The sequence below is a fragment of the Vanellus vanellus genome (assembly GCF_965231255.1).
Source record: "Vanellus vanellus genome assembly, chromosome: 12".
NCBI classification, from domain to species: Eukaryota; Metazoa; Chordata; class Aves; order Charadriiformes; family Charadriidae; genus Vanellus; species Vanellus vanellus.
Window position 1 is genome coordinate 16,614,891 of NC_138917.1, and position 24,749 is coordinate 16,639,639.

The 24,749-nt window shown below is 39.9% G+C and overlaps 1 protein-coding gene across 1 annotated transcript in view; it reads left to right on the forward strand.

The window, feature by feature from the left end:
• The window catches only part of NKD1 (NKD inhibitor of WNT signaling pathway 1), a gene marked incomplete at its 3' end in the record, with an annotated part of 108,416 nt that extends 84,492 nt beyond the window's left edge, over positions 1-23,924 (forward strand). Inside the window, exons 5-10 of the mRNA XM_082489360.1 lie at positions 4,704-4,810; positions 7,413-7,508; positions 16,128-16,275; positions 17,316-17,400; positions 22,437-22,567; positions 23,350-23,924. Of these exons, the coding sequence (XP_082345486.1) occupies positions 4,704-4,810; positions 7,413-7,508; positions 16,128-16,275; positions 17,316-17,400; positions 22,437-22,567; positions 23,350-23,924 (1,142 nt within the window). The remainder of the gene's footprint in view (positions 1-4,703; positions 4,811-7,412; positions 7,509-16,127; positions 16,276-17,315; positions 17,401-22,436; positions 22,568-23,349) is intronic.
• Positions 23,925-24,749: the final 825 nt, after the last annotated feature.

A 24,749-nucleotide genomic window follows, 5' to 3' on the forward strand; every position in this document is an offset into this window, starting at 1 on the left:
TCCAGTCATAATTTATCACCGTGGAATTGCATAGCTTCTCCCATAGTTCTGCTTTCTGAGTTGGGGCCCTGTGATCCGTCACATACCTTTCAGAATAGCTGTCATCCCAAAGAGAGTCTGAAGTAGTTCATCTTTAGCCGGAGTTCTGCTGACTGCTGTGCAAATTTGGCCTTGTAGCTGCAACTTAGACCTGAACATTCATCAGACTTGCATCCTTTTTTGTTTCTGGCCACAAGATCCTCTTAATCCAATGAGGCTCTGAGAAACTTCAAACGACAAGCCACCTGAGTGAGGGTGAAAGTTTAAACAGTCACTGTTCAACCTGGCTGCAGCTCTATTTTGGCCCTCTGTTTTTTCCCCAGCTGCAGGCTGGAGGTGAGGGAAGAATCGTTTGGATGTCTGAAGCTTAGCATTTGTATGCTCATTCGATACACGCAGCACAGCAATCAGTTTTACCTCATTTCTGGGATTTTTTGGTGATTCCTAAGGAGCAGTTGGAATTATTAGCCCCATCTTTTCTTAGGAATGAATAAGCCTCTGAAAAAAAAAAAAAAAAGACTTAGTTCTTCAGGGATGAGTCTTAATACCTTTAAACTGATGTTCATTCTCTTCTGCTCTTCCTCCCCCACCTCAATTGCGAGCAATTGGGTGGTAGTAATTAACAATCTTAGAGAGAAACATCTGCTAGTACACTTAAGCCAGTCAGTTTGTTTTTCATGAAAGAATGGTATTTCACAATTTTTCCAAGTTAATATTTTTCCTTTATTGTCTTTCCAATTTCAAATATTGTCCAGACGCATTTTTATAGTATCTTAAGGTTATAGAAGTGAATACAAGACCATTAATAATGAACAAGAAAAGAGAACATCATAAAGAAAACATATGCAGTATTTCAATTCATGAAACATTCTGTAGGGAACAAGGTTTTTGAGAGCATATGGTTATTCCCATGAGAAGCAATAAATATACTTCTTTTTTTTTTTTCCCTCCAGTTGTGGATTCCCACAACAAGGGTGGGTTTCTCTGTGCAGTCGTCCGTGTAGCGCGTTCTCTTTGTCAGGACTTGTTATCTGAGTGGGGAGGTAAATGAGGTTTTTTCGCATAGACGATATATTGTACGTGGACCTATTTCTGATGGCCTAGACCTTGGAAACACAAGTCTATTAATTCTCCACACTCCTTTGAGATAGCTATCTTGTCTGGTCTAGTTTAATGTCATTGGCAGAGCTGAAAGGAAGTTCACATTGTGAATATATCTGAACCTCGGCATGCGGCTCGCTGGTGGATCTCTGTTTATAGGCTGCCAGTTTTAACTGTCCCAAGCAGACATTCTCGTTTTATTTATAAGCAGGTTCAGCATGTGTTTGTATCCTTCATGAAATTGAGCGGTTGTCAATAGTGGAAACTAAGTATAGAAACAAGATACCAAACACTTGTACTTCTCTTCTCAGACAAAACAGTCATACTCCAGTGTGTATTTTTAAATATTCATTGGGTTTGGATAAGGCGCACGAGGATATACGAACAGACACATTATTTGATCACTGGTAAATATTATTTTAATACCTCCATATTCCCCTTTAAAGTTTCCTCATTTAGATTTCATTTTTTTCTTTGCTGAATGAAACTTGACATCAGGATGAGATCACCAGATTTCCTCATTTCATCTGAGCTCCAAAATGAGTAACTGATTTCAAAGGATAATTCCCCAGAGCAGCAGGGCCAAAGAGTTCTTCAGATCAAAGGTCAGCGAAGCTCAAAGAGGATAATTTCTGGCATACAGCATTTAAACTCGCTCAAGGAGTGTACTGCAAGATGTATCCCCTCCTTTCCCAATAGTTGAACTCTTGTTTTTTGAGAAGACTAATTTGTCAGAGCACAAATTTTCCTCTGTTACATAAATTATACATTAAAGTGAAAGCTTCCTATCTGAACACACAAACTGTACATCCAGAAAGGTTATTAAACGTGCCAGTGGAAGGGCTGTTCCTGAAACCAGAAGGTAACTGGATGCAGTTCCTCTCTGCAGTACTGTGGGCTGGGGAAGTCTGGTGCTCCTTTGCACGTGCCGGCAGCTTTCAGCACAGCGCAAGAGTGCAGTGGTGGAAGGGAGAGAATGCTCTGTAAGACACTAACATTTTGGCAGAAAAGCCCAACAAAGAGCATTGGGACAGGGAATAGTCACCTTGTGCAGGATCTGCTCCTCAATGCTCTCAGCCTAATGTTGGTTGCCGTGCCGATGTCATTTGGGATGCTGTCCCTTAACAGATAAAAGACCACTGTAGAAGTCTTTTGGCCATTATGTACCTTATACATTTAAAAGTATCTGTGATACCAGGGGTGGAATTATTTTTTTTTTTCAATTGGTTGTCCACTGTTCCAACAAAGTCAGGGCTCACACCAGCCCAGCTTTCATTTATTTCACATTCCCTAGAGTGAGATTGCGAGGGGTTGCAAAAGCCCTTCACACAAATGTTTCTATCAGCTTAGTTAGAATTGTTCCTGTGAGAAACTGATCACCAGTACCAATGAGCCCCTAAAAATCTAGGGGCATATTTAATAGTTATGAAGAACCACTGCCACTGTAACTGTCCTTGTTATGAAGACCCACATTACCCATTTCTTGTTGATTTGAGAATGAAACAACAAGGCTGGACTAAGGTAGACAACCAAATGTTGTCTCTTTTTTTTTTTTATGGGGGCTCTTTGTGTGGCCTTAGCTTTGAACTTCCAGGAATACGAAGTCATATTTGTGGACAAAAGGAGTATAAAGCAAATGGCCCTTCTTCAGATATGCTTCAAATTTCTGTATTGTAAGTAGTATTTATTTTAATATGTACCTTCAATATGATAAACACTCTACAAAAACCTCCTAACAAACAGTCCCTACTCATCCTCTAACACCAGGTTAAAAGGGCAAGGGAAGAAACTGCCGTGCAGTGAGCTTTCTCTTCCTTCAGCTGACCTTCCTGCTTAGCTTAGGTTTAGTGTAGGGAATCCTAACATGGCTTGGAGGGGAAATCAAAGTGTATCAGTGTGCGAGTATGTGTATAAGAAACTCCATGCCCGCTTGCATTTGTACAATGCAAATTACATGTGTGTGTTGGGAAGCTGGTGTTAGTATAAAATCAAAACTGCAAATAAGTATCAAAGTCAGCAAATTCCAAAGGTTAGGATTTCTGCCTCGTTCCCCCTTTCTTTCCTGGACATCCAGAATCTTTTCTAGTATACCACAGTTTTGAAAACCAAAATAAGGGTAATACAGTAGTGTTGAATTTAAACAAAGAAATAAGACTAGAAAATGTGATATATTGCAGTGTGGCAATGTGAATGTTGTGGCAGAAATTTTAGCTTCTGGAATTTCTGAGAGTATAAAGCTATGTTAAGGGTAGATTTTTTTTATTTTTAAATATTTTTTAGCTAATTTTTCAATTTTAAATGTTAAAGAAAATGCTGAAAGATGGCTTATATAATATCTTAATTTCTAGCATGTTAGTGACTTGCTTTCCTGGGAGAATGCTTGGGATGCACCTTAGTAGTGCCGAACACCAGGAGAGCCACAGGGTAAACCCAGCTTGAAATGGGTCATCCTGAACTGGAGGGGATCATGTCCCCTTTTTTGTAAGGAATCTGACTTTACTGAACTGGCACTTACATGAGACCTTACTTACAAAGGCATCCCCAAGAAATGGTTCCTACATAGCATTAGGCTAAAGCCTTTGGGTAAATGCCAAATGCTGCAGTGCAAGAGAAAAAATGCTGACTTTAGGACCCACATTCTTGCAATATCTTCTATTTTTTTGGGTGTAGGCAGGATTACTGTGGTGCCTAATGAAGCATGGGTATAACATTGTTGGCAGAGGTATGTGGATGTATAAAAAGTCATATTGACAATGTTTGAGGGTAGGGTTAAATAATCTGTATATTTTCATAATGAATATAGGATTCATTTGCTTAAGATATGGGGTTTCATCATGTGCAAGGCTGAGTGCCTCTGCAGGAGCCAAAGGCACAGCTTTTAAGTTCCTGGGCATTTGTCTTTTAATCCACATGAGAAGTATATATATCTTTCTGTTATATATCTGCTATATGTTATGATATGTCGTGATATATATCTGATAGATGTTAATATTGATGATCTTTATGAGCGCTATTGAATTATGCAAGCTCAAATGTTTTGACTTGAAACCTAAATAAAATATACTTTTTCATACATACTTGAAAAAATGCAGTTTAACCTCTTTGGCAGGTAGCTTTACCTTTTTGGGAGGTAGTAGAGTTTGTGTGTATTTGAAGAGGGAAAGCGAAAGAGAACAAGGACTTCATTTCAGCTTCATTACTTCATTCAGTGCTGGTGAATGCAATGTGTTTTTGCAATATGTCACGAACTTCCAATATTTTGCAAAATTATTCAACTTATTTACAGTAACAGTTCTGCTGGTTTATATTCTCATAATACTCTGTTTGAACTTCCTGTGACTAGCGACGTTTGTAGGAGAGGCTGTGTACCAAAAGCTGTTGGTAGCTTGTCTGCAGAAATTATCTCAGATGTGTAGTGAACACAAAAGCAAATCAAGTATAATGATCCTCTCATACAAGTTTGCTGAAATCAATTTCACCCTAAATATAAAGACAGATTTGCAAATATGAGACTGCTTTGACATTTCCTTATAAGTGTTTTTTTTTAAATATATTTTTCACAGTGGCTTTGCCTCCAGAGAAGACAGATGGAGTTTGCAGTGGAGATGAAAAGAAAGCAGAAAAAGAAAGTGACACACGCACAGGTTCCAAGAAGCAACTGAAATTTGAAGTAAGTCCTCTATTTTTTAAAGTATCACTGTACTGACATAATTATGGTAGAAAAATAACCTATGGACCAAGTAGTGTCCTCCGATGCGTGTGTATAGCTCCTGATGATTGTAATAGGTACAGGAGGGAGCAGAATTGGCACAAGTCAGTGTCTTACTATTGGTGCTCCTTATGAAGTGATTAGTGAGGTTTATTTCCAGGTTTGGAGCGGATCAAATGATGATCATTCCTCTGTAGGACCTGAAATGTATGGTAGGAAGAGGTATTTGGTTTAACCCTTTATCTATGATCCTCTCATTAGTAATTTATTATGCCAGTTATCATGTTATCAAATCTTTAGATGGACTTTCATGGACTTTTGTGCACTTGCTTAAATATGCCTAGCATAAAAAATGCTTGTGGAAGCTTCCTTAACCATCGGTCTTCTGTGCGTGGGCCTCCAAAGTGAAATAACCCTGACCTGCTACATGGGAAATCCATCTGATCACATGGCAGGAGGAGAAGGATCCTGGAGGGCAATGAGTCTGATGGCCTATTTCCTTCTAGACTTACAAACATCTGCCGGACATTGTGTGTAGTTGGCAGGTTTTGTTTATGTAGGGAGTGATTTAATAAATATGAGCATTGAAGCATGCTGTCATCCAGCTAGAGGGTTGTCTGTCTTGGTGAGGAAGAAGATACTCTGGTACCAGCAAGAAACAGCAAAAATTTTCATCTCTCTGCACTCCAGCAGACATGGCAAACTTCTACCTTTCAGTGCTGTCAGCCTGTCACAGTAATGAGCTTTGCGTTCCTCAATTGTTATTTAAAAGACCATGCAGCCACCTTGCAGCATGGCTCCAGTGTTCGTTTCCTTCTCTAGAGCAGATTTAGTAGTCTAGTATGACTTATTTTTCACTGTTTTAAGACTGATTAAAAGGAGGTAGCTTTCCCATAGGCAGTTCAGGTGTTGCTAGGTGCTTGTGTGCCTTCTGGGGGGAGGCGACTTTTCCTGCCTTTTTTTTTGTGTGTAGCGGTAACTCTTTTTTCTAGGCACATTTTATATTCTGCCTTGAGTAGCAGGTATTTGCAGACAGGAAAGAGATGATAAATTGCAATTAACGATGCCTTGATATTTGAACGTTGGAGGACACCTGTCAACATGCTTGGTGCCAGAGTAGCTGGAACTCTACCGTAGCGGCAAAGCCCGTGTTTGTTCCCGAGTAGTTCTTGGCATGCCATAAAGGTTAGCACTTGGTACTAGGCTCCATGACTAATGCAGGGCAGGTTGCCATGGCTCTTAACTAAGCAGAGCACATCCTCACATAAAGATGTTATGTTAGGCAGTGGGGGACAGGGAAGTATTAATATGTGGCGAGAAACCAAGTATTGATATTTTTTCCCTTGTTCTACAAATGAAAGTTTTCCAGCTATGTCTGCTAGGAGCTAAGAGGTTGGTAAACGTTTCAAAGGCATGCAAGAATCAGAAATGCAAGTGTTGAGACGAGAGGTCTAAATCTGAGGTGGATGTGATTTGTCTTTTAAGGGTGCCGGGAATGTTTATGTAATGTGAGACTGTGTTTCCACAGGAGAGCGTGGGGCAGTTGGCAGCTCTGGGCCGGGCTTGTTACAAGGGGGAGCAGCCTGCCTTTGAACTCGGCAGGGGACAGGGGCACCGGGAACTGTTGTAGGGCATTGGTTTCAAGTCAGAAGATCAACCAGGTATTTTGAGCCCTATCACGCTGAAGCTATTTGGAGCTGTTTATTTTACTTGCATACAGTCGCTTTCATTTTAATTGCGCTGTAACTTTTCTGTTTTGCCTTGTTGTGGCTCTGGATAATTTTGATTGCACAGGTCTTGAGAGGAAGCAAACGATTTGCACCCAGGTGACTGGAGTCAGTCAAAGTGCATCCTTTGTTCTTGACTGAAGTCTTGGGTTTGGTTTGAGAATGTTTTTTCCCTTTAACAAATCGATTCTTTCAGGCTTTCCACAGATCGCACTCACTAACAAAAGCGCAGTTAAAATAAGGACCAGGCACTACTCCCAGGCCATTCTTACCTGCCCGTTCCTGGGCAGGCTCCGTTTCAGGAGCTTCGGTGGCATGACGATGTACTGCACTAACTCTGACAACCTTTGGGTATCAAATGTCTGTGTCAAGGACAGGTCTCACTGGTGGGGATTTGTGCCATATGTCCGCATTGTGTTGATGACTACTCCTGGCACTGGGGTGTACCGCCTCATTCTGTGAGACTGGTTCTGCTATCTGTCTCTTCCCGAGTTAAGCAGAGTTTTCTTTCTCACTTTTTAGTGGGAAATCTTATTATATTTCAAGAGCTTCAGGGAGTAGTTTTCTTGTACCTTTTTGCGTTTTCTACAATGAAGCAGAAAGCATCTTGCAGATTCCCCGAAGCCTAGCCCAAGGGAGTTAGGATTATCGTGGGATTGTGATGAGACTCCTTCAGTGCGGTGGACAGAGGCCTCCCCGGGAAGCATCCTGAAGGCTTCCTCCCGTGAGGAGGGAGGGCGGAAAGAAGAAAGCAAGCAGCCTCCTTCTACGGAGAGTCTCCTCTGCAAACAGGCCTTTTGCTTTAGGTAATCAGCTGCTCTTTGCATGTTTCTTAGGAATTGCAATGTGATGTGTCTGTAGAGGAAGATAACAGGCAAGAATGGACCTTCACACTGTATGACTTTGATAACAACGGAAGAGTCACACGTGAGGTAAGCAAAGTACAGCTGCCCCTTTGTGTGCAGCGTTTGCTAACAAGAGAAGTGTTTTATAACAGGAACATTTTTCCTTCTATGAAATAGAGGTGTCCTGCCAACTTAAACAGCAGTTTCCACGGACCCTTCCCTCCTAGAAACAATCCCACCAGTAGTTTACTGTTTTCAGATGTACTGTACCACTTTTTAAGCTGGTGGTTGTTTAATATCTGGGATTAGCCTTTAAAAAATAGTACTGGCATTTGAGGAGGAAAAATATCTGAAACAACCGAGCAACTAAACACGTTGTCAAAATAAACCCCTGCAAATGTATATTGTTCTGACTTCTATCCTGCTTTTCAGAGTTAAGCTAACCAAATAGCAAGGTTGCTTTCGGACATTCTTTCCAGTAGGACTAACTATACTGTTCTGTTGTTTTCATTAATATTAGGCTGATCTCTGCCTTCTCCCTCCAAGTATAAATAACATTCATAATACTTGCTGGATGACCATGGTGAATGTCTGTCAAAGCATACCCGTGTGCATTTTTTATTGTCAGGATGTCTTCAGGTCATATTTCCTGTGCAAATGTGAAGCCAAATAAGAGGATGTATAGATTGGGATACAGTACTTTTTCAGACCTATTTCTATCCAAATTGAGTGATACTCTAGAAGAATGTCTTTACTGAGATTTACTGCAATGTGCTGTCATTCATTTTTTTGTGTGGTGTGTTTAGTGGCTCCCATGCCTTCAGATCATCAGCTGAAAATTGACAGTTTTTGTCTCTCTTGGCTCTTATGCAGGCATCTGTGAAAATTACTAAGAACTGGTTGAAAGGAATAGGGTAAACGCTGAAAGTGTAGTGGCCTTAGACACCAAATGAGGGCAGAAATTTTTCCTAGAAGACTGAAGCAAATATCTTTTGACATTTCTGAACAATTTGCCAAATGTGGTGGTGGTTCAGAGTTTGTAACGTGTATATGAGCATCATTACTAGGCTTTTTTTTATTGTCTCTACTCTGATAGTGCTTTGAATAGTCAAATGAAATCTGTGCCCCTCGTGCAAGAGAATAAGCAGATGAAAAGTTACAGGCCAAGTGCAGAGTTTCAAATGGGAAGATGAGATATAGAGAGAGGGCGAGGAGAAGTGGGGGTGGGGAAGTAGTGTTGTATTTGTTAATGTATAGGGAACAGAGACCAGAAAAACGAAATAACTTGCTTGAAGTCGCACAGGAACCTAGTGGCAGATTGAACCCAGATCGTTCAAGACCCAAGGCTAAGTCTTCATTACAAGATTATCGTGAATCTCAAAGAATAGGGGAAAAACACACAAAACCCAAACCCGCATACATGGGTGTCCTTTACATTCAGGCATGGAATTCCCATTAATGTCAGTGGGAGTTCCATGTGCTGAACATAACGAGAATATGCTTTTAAGTATGTATACAATAATTATTTGTGATTATGTGGTACACCAAAGAGCTTAATTTGACTGTACTTAGAGAATATGTTACAGCCAAATTCTACCTCTCCCTGCTACAAGAGCAGCCTGCAGCTTAACTGAAACCAAATCTGTGCAAGGATTGAAAATTATACTACTCTAAGGTCTGGAGGTTGCTATATTCAGGCTTGAACCTGTGCCAAGAAAAATTCTTTTAACCAAGGGACCAAATAGGTTGATAATTTTCAGCTCTTTACACGTGACCAAAGATAGAAACAAATAGTATGCACCATTGCAAAGTTTCCCAGTTGTGTACACACTTCTTTTGCAAGCTGTTCCAGTGCTGTTTGTATCTGGTTGGTTGTCTGCTGTTGAATCCGGGTGCAATTTAAGAGTTGTGTGTGCAGGAATGACTAACGATAGCAGTTCATAGATAATCTTGGCCACAAAAGAGGAATTTTGGTCTCTTCATATGACATAGAATTTCTTGTTCTATTAGCCCCTGAGAGACTGACAGTCAACATAGTGGGCTTGATAGTGTCGTTTGTTAAGCAGCTCTGCCTCTGATCCAGCAAAGGACTTAACAATGGCAAACGTTAACGTGTGAATAGTTTCAATTAAAATGAATGGAACACATGCTTTGAGTTAAAAGTATATGAAGCACATTGCTGGATCGGGGACAGAACAGGCAGTCTGAGGAAGAGGGCTGATCTGTACTGGTGCCATTTAGTGAGCTGATGAAAATACTTTCAGAACCCGTCAGCTTTTCTAAACAAAGGTCCAGTGTTCTGGTGAGAAAAGCTTAGCGTGGACCCTTTCTCCTCTTTGAAAACTTCACTTTAATGTCTCCTGGATTTATAGCCAGATTTAACGGAGAGATGAAATTTCTTAAGTCAGATTTCTATCTGTAGACCTTGAGGTGCTTTGTAAAAAGAAGTCAGCTTTATCATTCTTGTTTTTCATGTTGGAAAAGTAAGACACTGGAAAAGGAAGTGATTTGCCCACACACATCCATTTCATTTGATTCAAAGTCATTGCGTTTAAAACATTGGAGTTCACGTCTAGAGAGTTTCCAAAGGAATACTCTGTTAAATCAAGTTTGTAAGAGACGTGTTGGTGGGGTGCAATTTTACAAGGGGACTAAATGTTTTTTTCATTAAAATGTTTGAAAACTGTAAATAAGATATGGATTTAGTTACTGGTTAAAATTTTCCTTGGATTTTACACAATGACAGATCACTGCAAGAGCATTCAAATTCCATCTTAGTGAAATTTCTTCTGGATCTTGACAACATCTTCAGAACTTAATACCGCTTTGATTTCCTCCTAGACTCTGTATGACTTATTCTGTAGTCCTTATAATTAGAAATTCAGATCTAGTCATGCGTCTTGCAAAGATACACCCATTATGAAAGCATAATTATTGCGATGGCAAATTATAAAATTAGCATTGACTACTGCTTTTTCTGTCATAGAAGACGACCATTTTTCAGTCCTTTTGGCGTAGTGGGAGATAACTTTTCCTGCTCTAATATGTATATTACAAAACGTGGCTAATAGTGTTTCCCTTCATTCCGTAAGCCATAAGAGGACAATTCATTATGTACTGCAGGCCTTTTTAGAACTGACAGCTGCACTGTAATTATCTTCATGCAGATATTTGTAATCGGACTTGAAACTTGGATAATTGAACTAATGTGTTTTGATCCATGAGGTTTTATATTGAGCTCTCTGAATGTAATTATACTTCATAAGCACTACCCTCTTTTCCCCCCCACCCGCAATCGGTTCTTTCTTGGAAAATTGAGTTTCTTTGGTGAGTGACTGCACAGGAATAAGCACACAAGAAAGTTGCTTGTCAGGAGTAAAAAAGGGGAATTTCTTCTAGACTACTTGTTAAATAAATAGCAAGTGAAGCTCCTTTCAGGTTCCAAATAAGAATGATCCAAAAATGTATGTGATCAAACAAAGCTGATGTTGCAATAAAAACATCCTGCTGTACATAAAAATCAGACTACAAACAAAGTACAAATAAGACATTTGTACTTCCCTTTTTCTGAGGGAAATGTAATGAACTGATATTGATGTTTTTCTTCATGCATTTTTAATGCTGAAAATGTTCTTTGTGTCTTACATTAAATACCCAGTTTTTCCTCTTATGTTTCCTTTTTTTTTTCTTTCCCTTTTTAGTTATTTTTTGCTCATATCCTCTGTAATGAGTTAAAAGGTTCGAGGTTATCTCTGTATTCAGAACTCAGCACCAAATCTTTGTCTTGGGGAAGGATAGTGGCATTTCTGGGGCTACCATTTATCAGCCTGACCCTTATCTTGAAATTTTCTGGTTTTCTCTGTGTTTTTTCAACACTGTATTAACTCTTGATGTAGAAGCAGCAATGGAACCAACAGATAGAGGCGTAGTGCCTGTCTGTGTCAGAGGGGCCATTGTTTCAGCCATTAGATTTGGTGGATTTGTGCCAGAGAGAAATACTAAGAGAAAATATTACTTTTGCTTTTGGTTTTGAGGGAAGCTGAAGACGTGTCTCCTTAGACAAGTTACGAAGAATCAAACTGAATGTTTTCTTTCAGTGTTATTAAACTCAGTGGGGTTTGGGATTTTTTGTTGGTTTTAGTTTGGTTGGGCTTTTTTCAGGGCAGGGGGAATGGGGGAGTAGTGCAAATGTCTCATTATGTTAAATTAATTCCACTGGAAAAGCCTCTTAGTTTCCTTTATAGAATCTGTAGTTTGCTAACTAGTCCTATAATGGTAAGCTATGCTAATGCTGGAAAAATAGGGTCGTCCCTGTACCTTATGTTCCTTAGAAGTAAAAAATTAATACCTGGAATAGGGACTTTCTCAGTCTCATGAGTTCTGTAAGGAATGAAGACTACTTTAATGTCATTTGCTCTTGTTCTTTTTTGCAGACCCACTAGTTTCTCTGAATGTTCTAAATTACTGCTAATCTCCTGCTGGAGATCTGTAAAGTATTCTACAGATACGTGTGTGAGTGCAGCATACATGTGTGGCCTTAACTGTTTGCTTTTTAGTATTTCTAATGCGAGTATTTCTGGCAATCCATTAAGGTTACTCTTTTTAATATACTTAATATACTTTGTCGTATTAGCTGCTTGATAAAATAGGATGTGAAAAACATACAGATTAATACTGTTAAATCCTTCAGCCCTGGAAAAACCAACTGTAGTGTTCAATAAGAAAGACACAAATAAATCTGGGTATGGCATGTGCTGGCTGTTTGGATACTACCCAGCAAGCATTTGTTTTCCTCTGTGAGGAAAAATATCATAGTTTTCGTTTTCTTGCTCGATTAAACTAGCCATCCCAGCAGAAACGCTGCACACCAGAGGCCCTTCAGAAGTTAGGTAGATTCATGACGCCTACATCCCCTCTAAATATAATCCATTTGCTATAAAGGAGACCAGTTTGGGTTTTTTTTAATTCTTATTTCTCTTTATCCATTTAATATACTAATTTAAAAATCCACAATGATTTTTAACTAGAAATGGCTTAAAAGTAAATTTCAGTAAAAAAACCCAAGCAAATGGTATTTTTTGAAAAATTGGAAAAACTGAGAAATCTGTTCCTGTATATGTTTCATGTAAAAACTGAGGAAGTTTGAGAAATGCGGGACGAAACTTTTTGTACGGGAAGTGCCGAGCAGTCTTAAGCAAAGCAGTTGCAAAATCATGTGACTAGTAACAACCGTAATCCATTGTGCAGAAAAGGTAGATTTTTTGGTAGGGGTTCTCTGAGACATGCTATGCTGGTTGGTGTACCAGTAGAGAGGAAAATGCAACAAGCTTTTATTCTTGATCTTCGATGCTAAATTTCTTGGGGACAGTGTAATTCACAAGCTGGTGTGTAGAAGGTAAAGCTGTGTCAATGGTTTTAGGCAGTTCTTTAAGGACTTTAAATGCAGATAATGTTCAGTGGGACAGCTTTCAAGGGGAACATAAATTGCATCAGTCTCCTGGCAGGCTACTGGGAGATGAAAATTCTTTTGGGGGTAAATATAGACATAACTATAAAATACAAATTTTGTAACGTATTTTAATGGTCTAGTGCTACTAATTTGACAAGAAGCCATTACCATATTAGCTGCCAAAAAAGGGCTATGAGAAGGTAGTTTTAGTCACCATTCAGAACTCGTTGATGAAGACCATTCCTACCAGATCAGTGCCTCGGGAATTTGTATGCTATAATTGTGAAGCAATAACTGGAAAGCAACAGGAGGTTCGGGCTGCCTTGTAGCTGGTACCTACTCGGCAATGACCTTGGTAGATGACAGAGTAGCAAATGACCCAAGCAGACTTGTTTAACAAAATCAGAACTGTCAGTTTGCTAGAATTTCTAACCCCAAATTAGGACCACAAGTAAATGAATCCTGTAATAAAAATGTTGTTGTCGGTGTTTAAAAGATCAGCATAAGCATTAAGCGGTTACTTGTGGATATCCGTAACCTCGATCTTGGTATATATCCAGTCTGACGACCACGTTCATCCAGCGCCAGAACGCAAAGCGGTTCAGATTGTTGTGGGGGAAGCTGGGTATTAAACATGCAATGAAATGCAGAGGCAGCAGAGCTAAGGCCACAAGGTGTCCTGATACCTCTGTGCAGCCTCTTGGAGCCTGGACATTGATTTGGGTTAATTCAGGCTTGTTTGGCTGAGAGATATAAATTGTCCTGATGTGATATGTGCGTGCACATATTTCTGACTTGCCAAGTATGTGTCACACAAATGTTGCGTCTGGCCTTCCTTGACAGCATTTGGGAGTACTTTTTAAACTGCTGAGTCAAGCGGCTTGTTGAGAAAGACCCTTACAGAACACAAGGGCCAGATTGTATGCCAGTCAGCGAGTTAGACCTCATCACTGGAAAAACCTCATGTAAAAGGCCAGTGGGAGTAAAGATTTTTTGTCTTTGCCCATTGAAGGAAAATAGACTAGATGATCAGCTTGTACAAACATCTGGCGTAGCTGAAAAAAGGAAGGGGACAGGTTATTGCGAATGAAAGAGTCGATAATAACCTCTCGATAGCAGCCTTGTGTGGGAAGATGCCATGTTGGCTAACCAACGCTTGTTAAGGAATGGATGGGAAAGGCTCCATTCACCAAAATGCTGAGTGTATGAGGCCCCGTTAAGAATCAATATGGTGTTCGAGTATTCTGCTGAATGGAAAGGTCTGGCTTATCGAGGTGTAGGATTATAGGTCAAGGGTCCTAGAACATAATTTATGGAGGGTGTATAAAGCAACAGATATGTTTTGTTTGTTGGTCTGTTTATGTTCTTGCTTGATTAGGTTTTTCTCACAGATGAAAGAAAAATCCAGCCCTTCGAGCTGGCTGTCAGATGCAGCTGTGTCTATTCAGAGGTCTGGCTAAGTTTCGCAGTAGAGTGGAAGGGAGTATGAGAAGTGAAATGTATTAAAGAGCTGTGAGGTGTCCACCAGATTGTCACTGAGCAGTCTCTCCTCCATTCAAGCTTTAGACAGTGGTTCTTGTCAAAAGAATGGAAAGCAGCTACTGACATGGTAGTAACAGCCCATATATAGAGACTCTTGTGGCAATGGTAGAAAAAAATATTTCAGTGGGGAAGTAAAGGAGAGACTGCAAATTCTGCTCTTTTAATGAATATATTGTCTTGTACTCACAAGTCTGGAGAAATGCCACTGAGTGCAGAAAAGTTAGAGAAGGTACATGTTAAGACGAAGTCTGGAGCCTCTAGGATTCAGTTATTCATTCTGCCTGTTGAGCTGGAAAATCATCTACTGTCCTGGCTGTAAGGTCAGCATTTCTCTAAATTCTGTGTGAGTAGAAATTAGTATTTCTTTGTCACCTTGAAAGCTGGTTAGATAATGACGACTGTGTAGTATATTGACTACTGAAGTACTGGGATCCATTAAGGCATTCTAAACTTCTAGCTGCCTTTGTTATGGTCATGACCCCTGGGCAAAGGGAAAATTGTAGAGGTTTTTAATTTTTATAGACCTGACTCTTAATCCTCAGAACACATTATACTTAACAAAGCATGATTTAGATATTTCCTTTGTGCTCGCAGGCATTTGGAAAGAGCTTAGGTACTAGGATAGATCAAGGAATAGGAAGATCAGCACGGAAAAATTCTCAGACATACGTTGAATGGCATCTTTATAGCCTGCAATGATCAGCATGCTTTGGCCTTAGGTTGGTGCCCAAGATCAATTTGGGTGAAATATCTCTGGGGAAAGGCAGTGAGTCAAGAGATCTCCTTTTCATTCGGCAATTTGAGGTAGTACCCTATTTGAGCCTGGCTGCATTAGATCAACTTGAGAGACCTTTCAGCATCTGCAGCTACCAAACAGCATTTCTCCTGTTTGAAACAATTGGCTTATTGAATTTGGCTAGTGTTCTTTCTGATATAGTCAGACATGTAAGCATTTGTTCACATCCCATTGCCTTCAAAGATGTGTGAATAATGTCTGCAGTAGGCCTGACTGGATAATCTCTGCTGCTCAAAAATATAAATTTAGAACTGGTTTGAATTTTGCAAAATAAGCTAGACCCCAATATGCATATGGTAGAGTGACATTCAGACGTCATTTATTTCCAAACCAGAGGTTTACAGTTCTGTCACTTCTCTTGCTGTTTTTTCTCTATATAATCAACCATTTAACTATCCTAAAAAAAAATACCAGGAAGTAGTAGGACTGTAATGTCCAAGATTATCTTCAGTTGCTATATTTGTTTTGGTCACGTGAACTCAATTTTTAGTGCAGTGTGGATGGTTATCCCTAGGTTCTGTTGAAGCCAAAGAAAAGAAAAGGCAGAACACAATTTTGCTGATGCACAGTTTGGGAAATCCGAATGCCTTCTGCTTTTATTATTGTTTTGATCTGGTTTACCCCATTTCATAAATCTTATGCCATTTGATGAAGAAGAAAATGGATGTACTTGAATCATTCCCTTCTGTGTCTGTAAGTTATATTTCAGTCTACATTAGAAAGAATGGGGGTTAACAGAAAAGAGAAATGAGTCCTTTCTTGTAAGGTTCTGTGCAAGTTCAGCTCTTTTAAATTCAGTGACTTCTGAGGATATTTCAGCATTTAATAGTCCCAAATCTAAAATAGTTATAAGTATCAAAGCTGTAGGTTTCATACCATTTTCACAAGAGCGTCTTTTTGTGTTTCAATCCAACTATAGGATATTACCAGCTTGCTTCATACCATCTATGAGGTAGTTGATGCATCAGTAAACCATTCTCCTAGTTCCAGCAAAACTCTGCGAGTGAAACTTACTGTGGCACCAGATGGCAGCCAGAAGAAGAAGAGTATCTTGTTAAATCATACTGGTAAGGATGTGCGATCAGCCGTTGGAAAAAATACGAAAAACTTTAAGAATCCCTTAAAAATCCATCTTTGTACTTTGTTAATACAAATAAATATATACTTAAAGGCAAATAATTTTGTGGGTATTTTAAATCCTGTGAACCTGTTTAAGATCTCGGGTGCAGAATTGCCTACCCTCTTTTCAGTGTCTCTTAAACAAATTAGGGTTCCCTCTCTTGATTGGTTGTTTCCTCTTGGCAGCACTAATAACCCCTATGTTGTGTAATTTTCTTCGTGTACTGCAAGGCAGATTTGACTTGTACCACTTTAACTCTGCTAATATTACAGCACGTAGTTTGTGTGGAAACAGGTATAGTGATATAAAATGTTTTTTGCAAGTGCATAGCTATCACTGCTGCTGGGTAAGAATAAACAATTAAGAATAAGTAACCTTTATGAATATGTGCATAAAAATTGAACATTTTTCTGTACTGCCAGAGTCTGCCATTATTAAATGGCTTATACTCTGATGGCTTATTCACCTTATATTCACTCTAGTAATAGTTGTATCAGCATAATTACTTCAGTAGATAAAGTAGTACTAAATTGAAATACTTAAAGGTATTTTTAAAAGTATAAAAGTAATACTTCAGTAGAAAATGTGGGCACCTTATCCAAAAGGAGAGCCTTGTTACCTCAATTTTAATGTATGTCCAGTCGGTCAAATGCAGACATAGACAAATTTACACTGCTGGGGAGCTATGTGCTGCATTAGTACAGTATCAAGCTCCAAACCACCGAGCCCTCCTGAGGGACGAGTATATCAGTGCGAATGTGGCTCCATTTAACCTGCCACATGGCTTGCAGCGTAACCCTGACTAATGTCCTACAGCCTGCCTAAAGTCTGTCATGTGGACAAAAGCACTTTTGAGAAGGTTACACGAAATGATACTTTACATCTTGATCTACCCACAAGAAAAAATGTATTTGCAATGTAGCATGTTAGTTACGCTGATCAGCTAGGACAGTAATGTGAGAATAATGTACTTTCTCTTGTTGGCAGATTTGCAGAGTGCCAGGCACAGAGCTGAAAGCAAAGCTAATGAAGAAGTAAGAAGCTCTGAGAAGAAGCAGCGGGCTTCTCTCAGGTAAGGGAAAAGAAACCTGTCTCCTAACAGGCGCCGGGTACCTCTGAGGAAACCTCAACTGCTGATTTCTTGCCTGCTTACTTGCTTTATTTTAAAAAATTATGTTAAAATAGACAAATTACAGGATTTTTTACCATGGAACTGTCAGCAGATTCCATGGGTGGATACTTTGTATATTAAAACAAAAACATAAAAACCCAAATCTGTAGCACCCATTACTCAAATTTTCTTCTTCTGTTGGCTCTTTGGAGGACATGCTCTTTGGAGGAATCTTTTTAGATTCCATCTGCAAATATTGTACCTACTAGTGAAGTTTATAGCACGGCCTTTTAGCACGGCTAAAAGTGTCCTAAAACCTTTTCATCTTCATAGAGCTCCTGCTTTTCTCTGACCTCCTTCTAGCCCATCTTTTTCACTGGTCAACTCAGTTAGCTCCAAGCTTTATTAACTCTCTCATGTTTACCAGGTCATAGCCAGACCTGCTTCTCCTTACTGCCTTTCCTCCTGAAAAAAGCAGCTTTCAGCTAGCACTGGGTACAGTACCTAGCAGAAGGAGGGAAGCAGCAGACGATCAGCTTTACAGCAAGCGGTCTGCCTATGCTGTGTCCCACAGAGTAAGCGACCAGCAAGAGCTTCCAGCACGCTGCCTGCTCTGTGCTCCATTCTGCTGAGGTGGCTCTGGCTTATACCAGCTGTGGGGTGCTTCCATTCCACTTCCAAAGTGTGCTTGTACATTTGGTAGGGGAAGTAAATTCACCTCTTTTTTACCTCCCAGCAACTTAGCAGAAGGGCTATCTCTGCTGACTCCCACCTGCCAGAAACCATGCTTTCCCACTGCCACATCAGCTTTACGTCAACTTCTCTCTTACAGAAGTAGTTATTAGGTTGTACCCATGTAGGAATTAGCCTGCTTGCCTAGAACCAATATATTTAATGTAATCCTGCAGGAAAATTGGGATAATCTATCTTTCTTTTTTTGTAGTTGTTGTAAGTTTCAGAATACATTTCACTACCTGAAAAAATACCTGTCTGTTGCTTTCAGTGGAATCCAGCCTGTGTGACTCAGAGTGCACCCATTTCCAATAAAGCACAAGCACAGTGGTTTCTTTTATGAGCAGCTGCAGGTACACTTGCAGCCATCTACAGCTTAGATAAAAAAAGGTTTTTAGTTTTTCCCTAACAGAACGTACAATATGATTTTGGTTGCCAGTCCAGAACAAGCCTTTTTACTCTGAAAATGTGTAATCACGTGTATCTGCCTTGGTACTAGGAGTTCTACCTACACGATAGATATTACCTGCACTGAACTTCACAGTATGTGATAATAATTTGCAATGTATTTTTCAAGTATTAAAATTTTTTACAGCTAAGAAAAATGTTAATCTCTTGGTCACATGTAGGTGTACTATTCCTTTTCTGAATTTGGTATTTTAATGGATAGAAAAACAAATCAAAAGCAGGTAATTTTGATGCATTTTAAAGTAGATTAGTCGCTCCAAACAGGTCATCTTGGTGCAGAGGTTTGATTTGTTTCAGGATTTTATGTTTCATGCTAAGGCAGACGGAATTGTTTGCTGAAATGCTAGAGTGTTGACACTGAATCATTAGTTGCATTTGTTTCTTCAGCTGCAAAATTAAAAAATTAAAAATTAAAAATCTAGTTTTGGCTTTTCTTGGATTTAGGGATATTTGTTCAAATACACGTATTTAGTTTACTAAATTTATCAGGAGAAGGAGCATTCAGTTTTATTAAAAATGACAACAAAACTGTGCCTCCCTTTTTTGGATAGAGTAAAAATGCCTAGTGAGTTATCCCAGTGAATAGATCCCGGTACAATCAAATTTCAGACTAAAAAAGACTAAAATGACATCTAATCTTCTGTTAGCAACTCTGTACAAAATCTTTTGTCAGCTGAAGAATGCTGCACGTGAACTAAACAATACGCTATGGTTTTGCTTGCTGGTCTAGATGTGGTGTTCAGGTTCCCTCTGCCCATTAGCAAAGGTTTGCCCTGTGTGAACGTAATGGATGGTTTCTGTTTGATAATCTATTGCAAAAATCCCTTTCCGGTTTGAAGTTCCCCTCCCATTCACCTTAAAGTCCTGGTTTTGCAAACGTAGTGGTTTTATCAACAGCAACCATTTCCACTTAAATCCACAGTCGTGGAGGCATCAAATATTGGAGTAGCATCCTGGCTCTGCTGCATTTGTCCTTTTCATCCCTTTGGTTAGAGGCTTCCTCAACAGGACAAACCTGTGTCTTGAGCTGAGCAGATCAGCATCAGACAGCTGTCAGCATCTGACAGTTTTTGTTGCATCTCATTAAACGTGGACAGGACAAAGAATGCCCTGTTCACACTGTGTTTGTTCCAGGCATGTTTGTGCACTCTGGCCAAATTGCTGACCCTCAGGAAAGCTCCCTGAGCTCCTATCAGAATCTCATTATATTAATGCAGAGGTTTTGCCTTTGAAAGCAGCAATGAGGACTTGTGAGAAGTGCACACATTTCACAAATTCAGTCACTTAGGAATTCTAGGCAAGATGTGATTAATATTCAAGATAAAATGGATAGAAATGTTTTTATCCTGAAGGTGGGAGATAGATGGGTTAGAATTTTCATCTGCTGGAAGCTACAGGCAGGAATTTTCACCTGTAGGGCTAATACAAGTATCAAGATCAAGTAACTAAATTCATAGCTAGGTTGCCTGGCAAGTGTAGTATAAAATTAATGGTGGAAGAGCACTGGCAAGCAACTTTGTGGACTGGGTATCTTCATGCCATTCTAGTTTATGTTTCCTTTAGTGCAACAGGGAAAATGTGATGCATACCAGCCTCTAAAACATCTTCCTTTTACCCACAAATAAACATTGTCACTCTCTCTTTCTTTCCTGCTTAAGAGATGGCTCCCTGAGTGGCTTAAACGCTATGTTATCAGTGAGTGTAGCTTTCAGGAAATGTCCTTGCGTTTTTCTACCCTGCTCCCTGTGGCTGCTCTATTCCCCTTACCTACTGTAGAGCTGGGTGCCTGTTATCAGCAGAATGATACTCCAGCATGGGAATTTTAGAAAGGGCTTTCATACGCTCCACAAACACTCAAGTAGATGCCTTTTTTATTAAAAACCAAACCAAAAACCAGTAACAACACTGCATTTTTACACCCTGTGCTTGATGCATGGTTGATGCACGCCTGTGTCTTCCCCTGTGTATGTGGGAGAGCATTGTGGGGCTGGATGGCAGACGCTTCAGTTCTCAGAAGTACTTAAAGTTCTCTTTGACAGTGGAGCACATCTCTCATCGGTATATAATTGCTTCACTGTCTATATTTGCATGTATATTGCTGAACATCTTCTTGCATGTAAGAAAGCTATTAGAATGCAGGGCTGTGGCAGTACTGGCATAGTTTTTCTCCACTGTGTCGATAAGATATGGATTTTATCACAGTAACAAAAAAACAGGTTCCCTGTTAACTTAGTTTTCAACAGAGAGTGCTGTATACAGTGTTGCTTAATTGTGTTGCGTCAAACCCAGTGATGTGTCTTCTGGGTTAACTGTGCATTTTCTTCAGCACGTGTGTGCAAATCCCAATGGTTTTCATAGGCAAGTCATGCCTGGCAACTTCAGTTAGCCAGGTTCTAGCCCCAGAGATCTTTTATGTTGACCTGCTAAAGTGTAACAACCTGTAAAGGTGTGTCTGAGGCAGGAAAGGTACCGAGTTGGCTGTGTATCCAAAAAAAAAAAAAGAGTATCTGGACATTCCCTCTTTTTTGACAGTACCCCATGTCACTTCTGGAGTTCAAAGCAGACTCAGAGTCTTTAAAGCTTACCTGCTTTCCAGACATACTCTCCTCCATTCAGGAGACTCTACCTCTATCAAAGTAGAGCAAAAATGATCTTCCGGGTAGGTCAAGTCTTACGACTTTAATGAAAGAAACTGTAGACCTGTGTCTGACAGAGACACGGGGGACTCGGTTCTGTAATGTCCCTGAACAGTACTGCCCTAGACCAGGAAAGCAGTTTGTGCCAAAGCTCAGTGGGATCAGCAGCCTCTGGAAACTGGGAAATGTGTTAATAGTCTAAAAGTGGAGTACTGGGCACCATACAGTGCAGAGCCCGTATTTAGCAACTGGTGTAGGATACAAGGCCAGATTCTGGTCTTAGGCTGACATCAGTGCAATCACATAGAGAAAGAGGAAAGTCTATCTTGTGGTCATGGAGACTGAACTATCTGAATGACAGGCAGTGACTTAATCAAGGGTTTTCTGCTTATCCTGTTTCTTATATTGAAAATATTGTTCATATCTGCAGACATCCATTTAAATTGCTGAATTAAATAGTTTGGCATTATGGGCTACAATACTGTAAACCTCTGCCTTATTTTTTTCGGCCTCATAAATGAATGGTATTTCAGATATTCGTTCTCAGGAAATACTTCTGCTATAAATAAAATTGCAAAGCTGAGCAGGAAAAGGAGTTGAGATTCTGAAGCCAGCGGCTGATCCAACCTTTTTAATTGTATTTTGGAAAGCAGTGTTTATCTCTAGGTGTCCTACCAACACCTTCTCTTCTCAGGCTTTCTCTAGTTACTACACACGTTGCCTGTCTTTCTGAAGCAGATACACATGAATGTTTATCTGACACGAGGCTTACCCCAGCTCTTCCCGACAGCGGTGGGAAGAGCCATGGATCAAACAGCAGGTTTTCTTTGGCATTTCCAAATTAGAGAATCAGTTGAATGGTTTGGTCCTAAGACAGAATGTAGTAAAACCTAGGAGGATTTGTATTTGGTTTTGCATGTGTGATGGAATTTGAAAGCGTCCTTTGCTTTGCAACATTGGGGTCGATTTATATGAGGGGAAAGAACAGTCAGTTCAGGCCTATGGACTTAGCAAATCCGGTCATCCAGAATTTTAAGCATATGTTGTTTCTTTGTGAGCAACTCCTGTCACTTCAAAGGGGCCATTAGTTGTTGGTTTGCAGATGGTGATAACGACTTTAAAGAAGTTCTGCTGAACTGTAATTTTGCTTCCTGCTGACAGATATCACCACAGTGAGAACAATCCAGAGCAAAGTGGGTGCTATCGTCATTGTGTTGATGAGAACATTGAAAGGAGAAACCACTATTTGGATCTTGCAGGAATAGAAAACTACACATCAAAGTTTGGGCCAGGTAATTTGGTAATTTATGTTGCAGCCTTTTGGTCTTTTCTTTCTTCAGTTGCACATTCCACATCAGGGGCAGTGAATTGTGAACCTGTGTGATTTGTCTGTAGTGACTTACTGGAAGGAATAGGACTGTGTGAATGCTGCAAGATAATTACTGATGAAGGTGGTATCACAACAGAGTGGCTAATGTGCTGCAAACCTGCTTTGAAGTACTTGTTTGTGTAGCTAAACTTGGAGGTGAGCCTAGGAGAACAATCTTTACATCTAAATTATTAAGTTTAGTCTATGAGTGAGGCAAGGACTGATTTTTGGATGTTGGAGCGCGTTCCCAAGATGATACCAGCATGTATTTTGTACTCACTGCTGACCCCAAAATTGGAGAATGTGGGTTCATACCTGGAATCTTGGCTCCTGTCCCCACATTAAAGGGATTTGGATTTCCTCCCTTTCCCTGTCCTCTGCCAAGATTTTGCTGTTCCACTCACAGTTATTTTGGTGAATTTCAGATAGGTGATGACCAAAAGAAGGTAATGTAACGACTTTTACACGCACACCCCCCCACACACATACACAAACGCACACACTCTTATATACGTATGGGTGTATATTTGTGTGTGTATTATTTACTAGTCAGAATTATTAAATGTAATTCAACTAGACAGCTATAATTGCATTCATTTCCTTAGGAAAAATTCACTCTGCCGATTAATGCTATCCCTGCCAAGTGCATGCTACTAATTAAAATTTTGAAATACTAGATGACTAACTCAGCTTGTTATTTCCTAGGATCTCCTCCAGCAGCTCAAAAACATGACCCACCAAGCAGAGTTGTGAATCAGACTAGATCCCGTTCTCATGAACCTGAAACCTTCCATGCTCACCATAGGAAATCTCAAGTGGTGGATCCAAGCCACATCAATTTGGCTGAGAGTTCGTATGCCAAGATTGCAGAAATCCAACAGAGGCTCCGGAACCAGGACTCAAACAAGCACTTTGTGAGGTCTCCCAAGGCCCAGGGCAAAAATGTTGCCCCTGTGCATCCTGGAAGGGCAGTAAGAAATAAACCTTTTCAAGGGGCGCCCATGCCAATGGCTTCCCCAAGTGCACGAGTGGGCCAGAATCTTCCTTACCTCCCCTTGCAATCTCAACAGGTTCACAAGAAGCATAAGCAGAGGGCAAAGGAGAACCACCAAATGTGCAAAACCTTTCAGTCTCCAGGGACAGTTGTGGAAAAGGAACATGTGAGAGACCTGCCCACAGTCATTTTATATGAAGGCCAAGTTGGACAAATGATACAAAGACATGAACACCACCACCACCATGAGCACCACCACCACTACCATCACTTCTACCAGACATAAAACAGATCCCACCAGCATCCTCCAAGAATCATCCCATATGAAGGAAATGCGTTCTTGTGATACCAGAACTAAGGCATTACTATGATTAATATTATTGTTACTCCATTAATATTCAGCTAGCATATATTTTAGAGGTTATATGGAACTCTTGAACCTTACCCTATTTATATGTTGTGGAACTGCATAGCTTACTTAAACACCTTGTGGATTTTTGTTTTTTTAAGTGGCTTGTAAAACAGCATACAGCCATAGCTTTTTGAGCTGTGATTTAATACAGGTCGTCAACGCACTTCTTTACGAGTACTACTTCCATTGTAGTAGGAAAGATACTTCAAACACTATTGCAGACATCTAGCTCACCAGTCTGCTCTATGTCGGCTGATCGCACACAAGCCTTTTATCAGGGGAGCAATGTTCAAAGGGTTGGACTCCAGAGATACTCAGAATAACAGAAAATACAAACAGCTGCTACCTCTAGTATTATTCAGATTTTATTTTCTTTTTATTGATTGTAATGTGCTGGGGGGGGGGGGGGGGGATTTTAATATACTGCATTCATGTAGCCTGTTTGTGTTCACATCCTTTCAAATTATCTTAATAATTACAAGGAAATATTAGCTATACTTGTCAACAGAGCTACATTTGTACAACTTACACTTTATTTTCTTGGAGATTCTTCACTGACATAAGTACAGTCTGTTATATACTGGGTAATATTTAAATATACTTCTTTTATTTTTGTTTTTTCTCTTGCTTACTCTCCGTTCTGTTTGGGGTAACCATTTGAAAAGAAGAGGATGTGAAATGGGGTTTTCAAAAGCATCG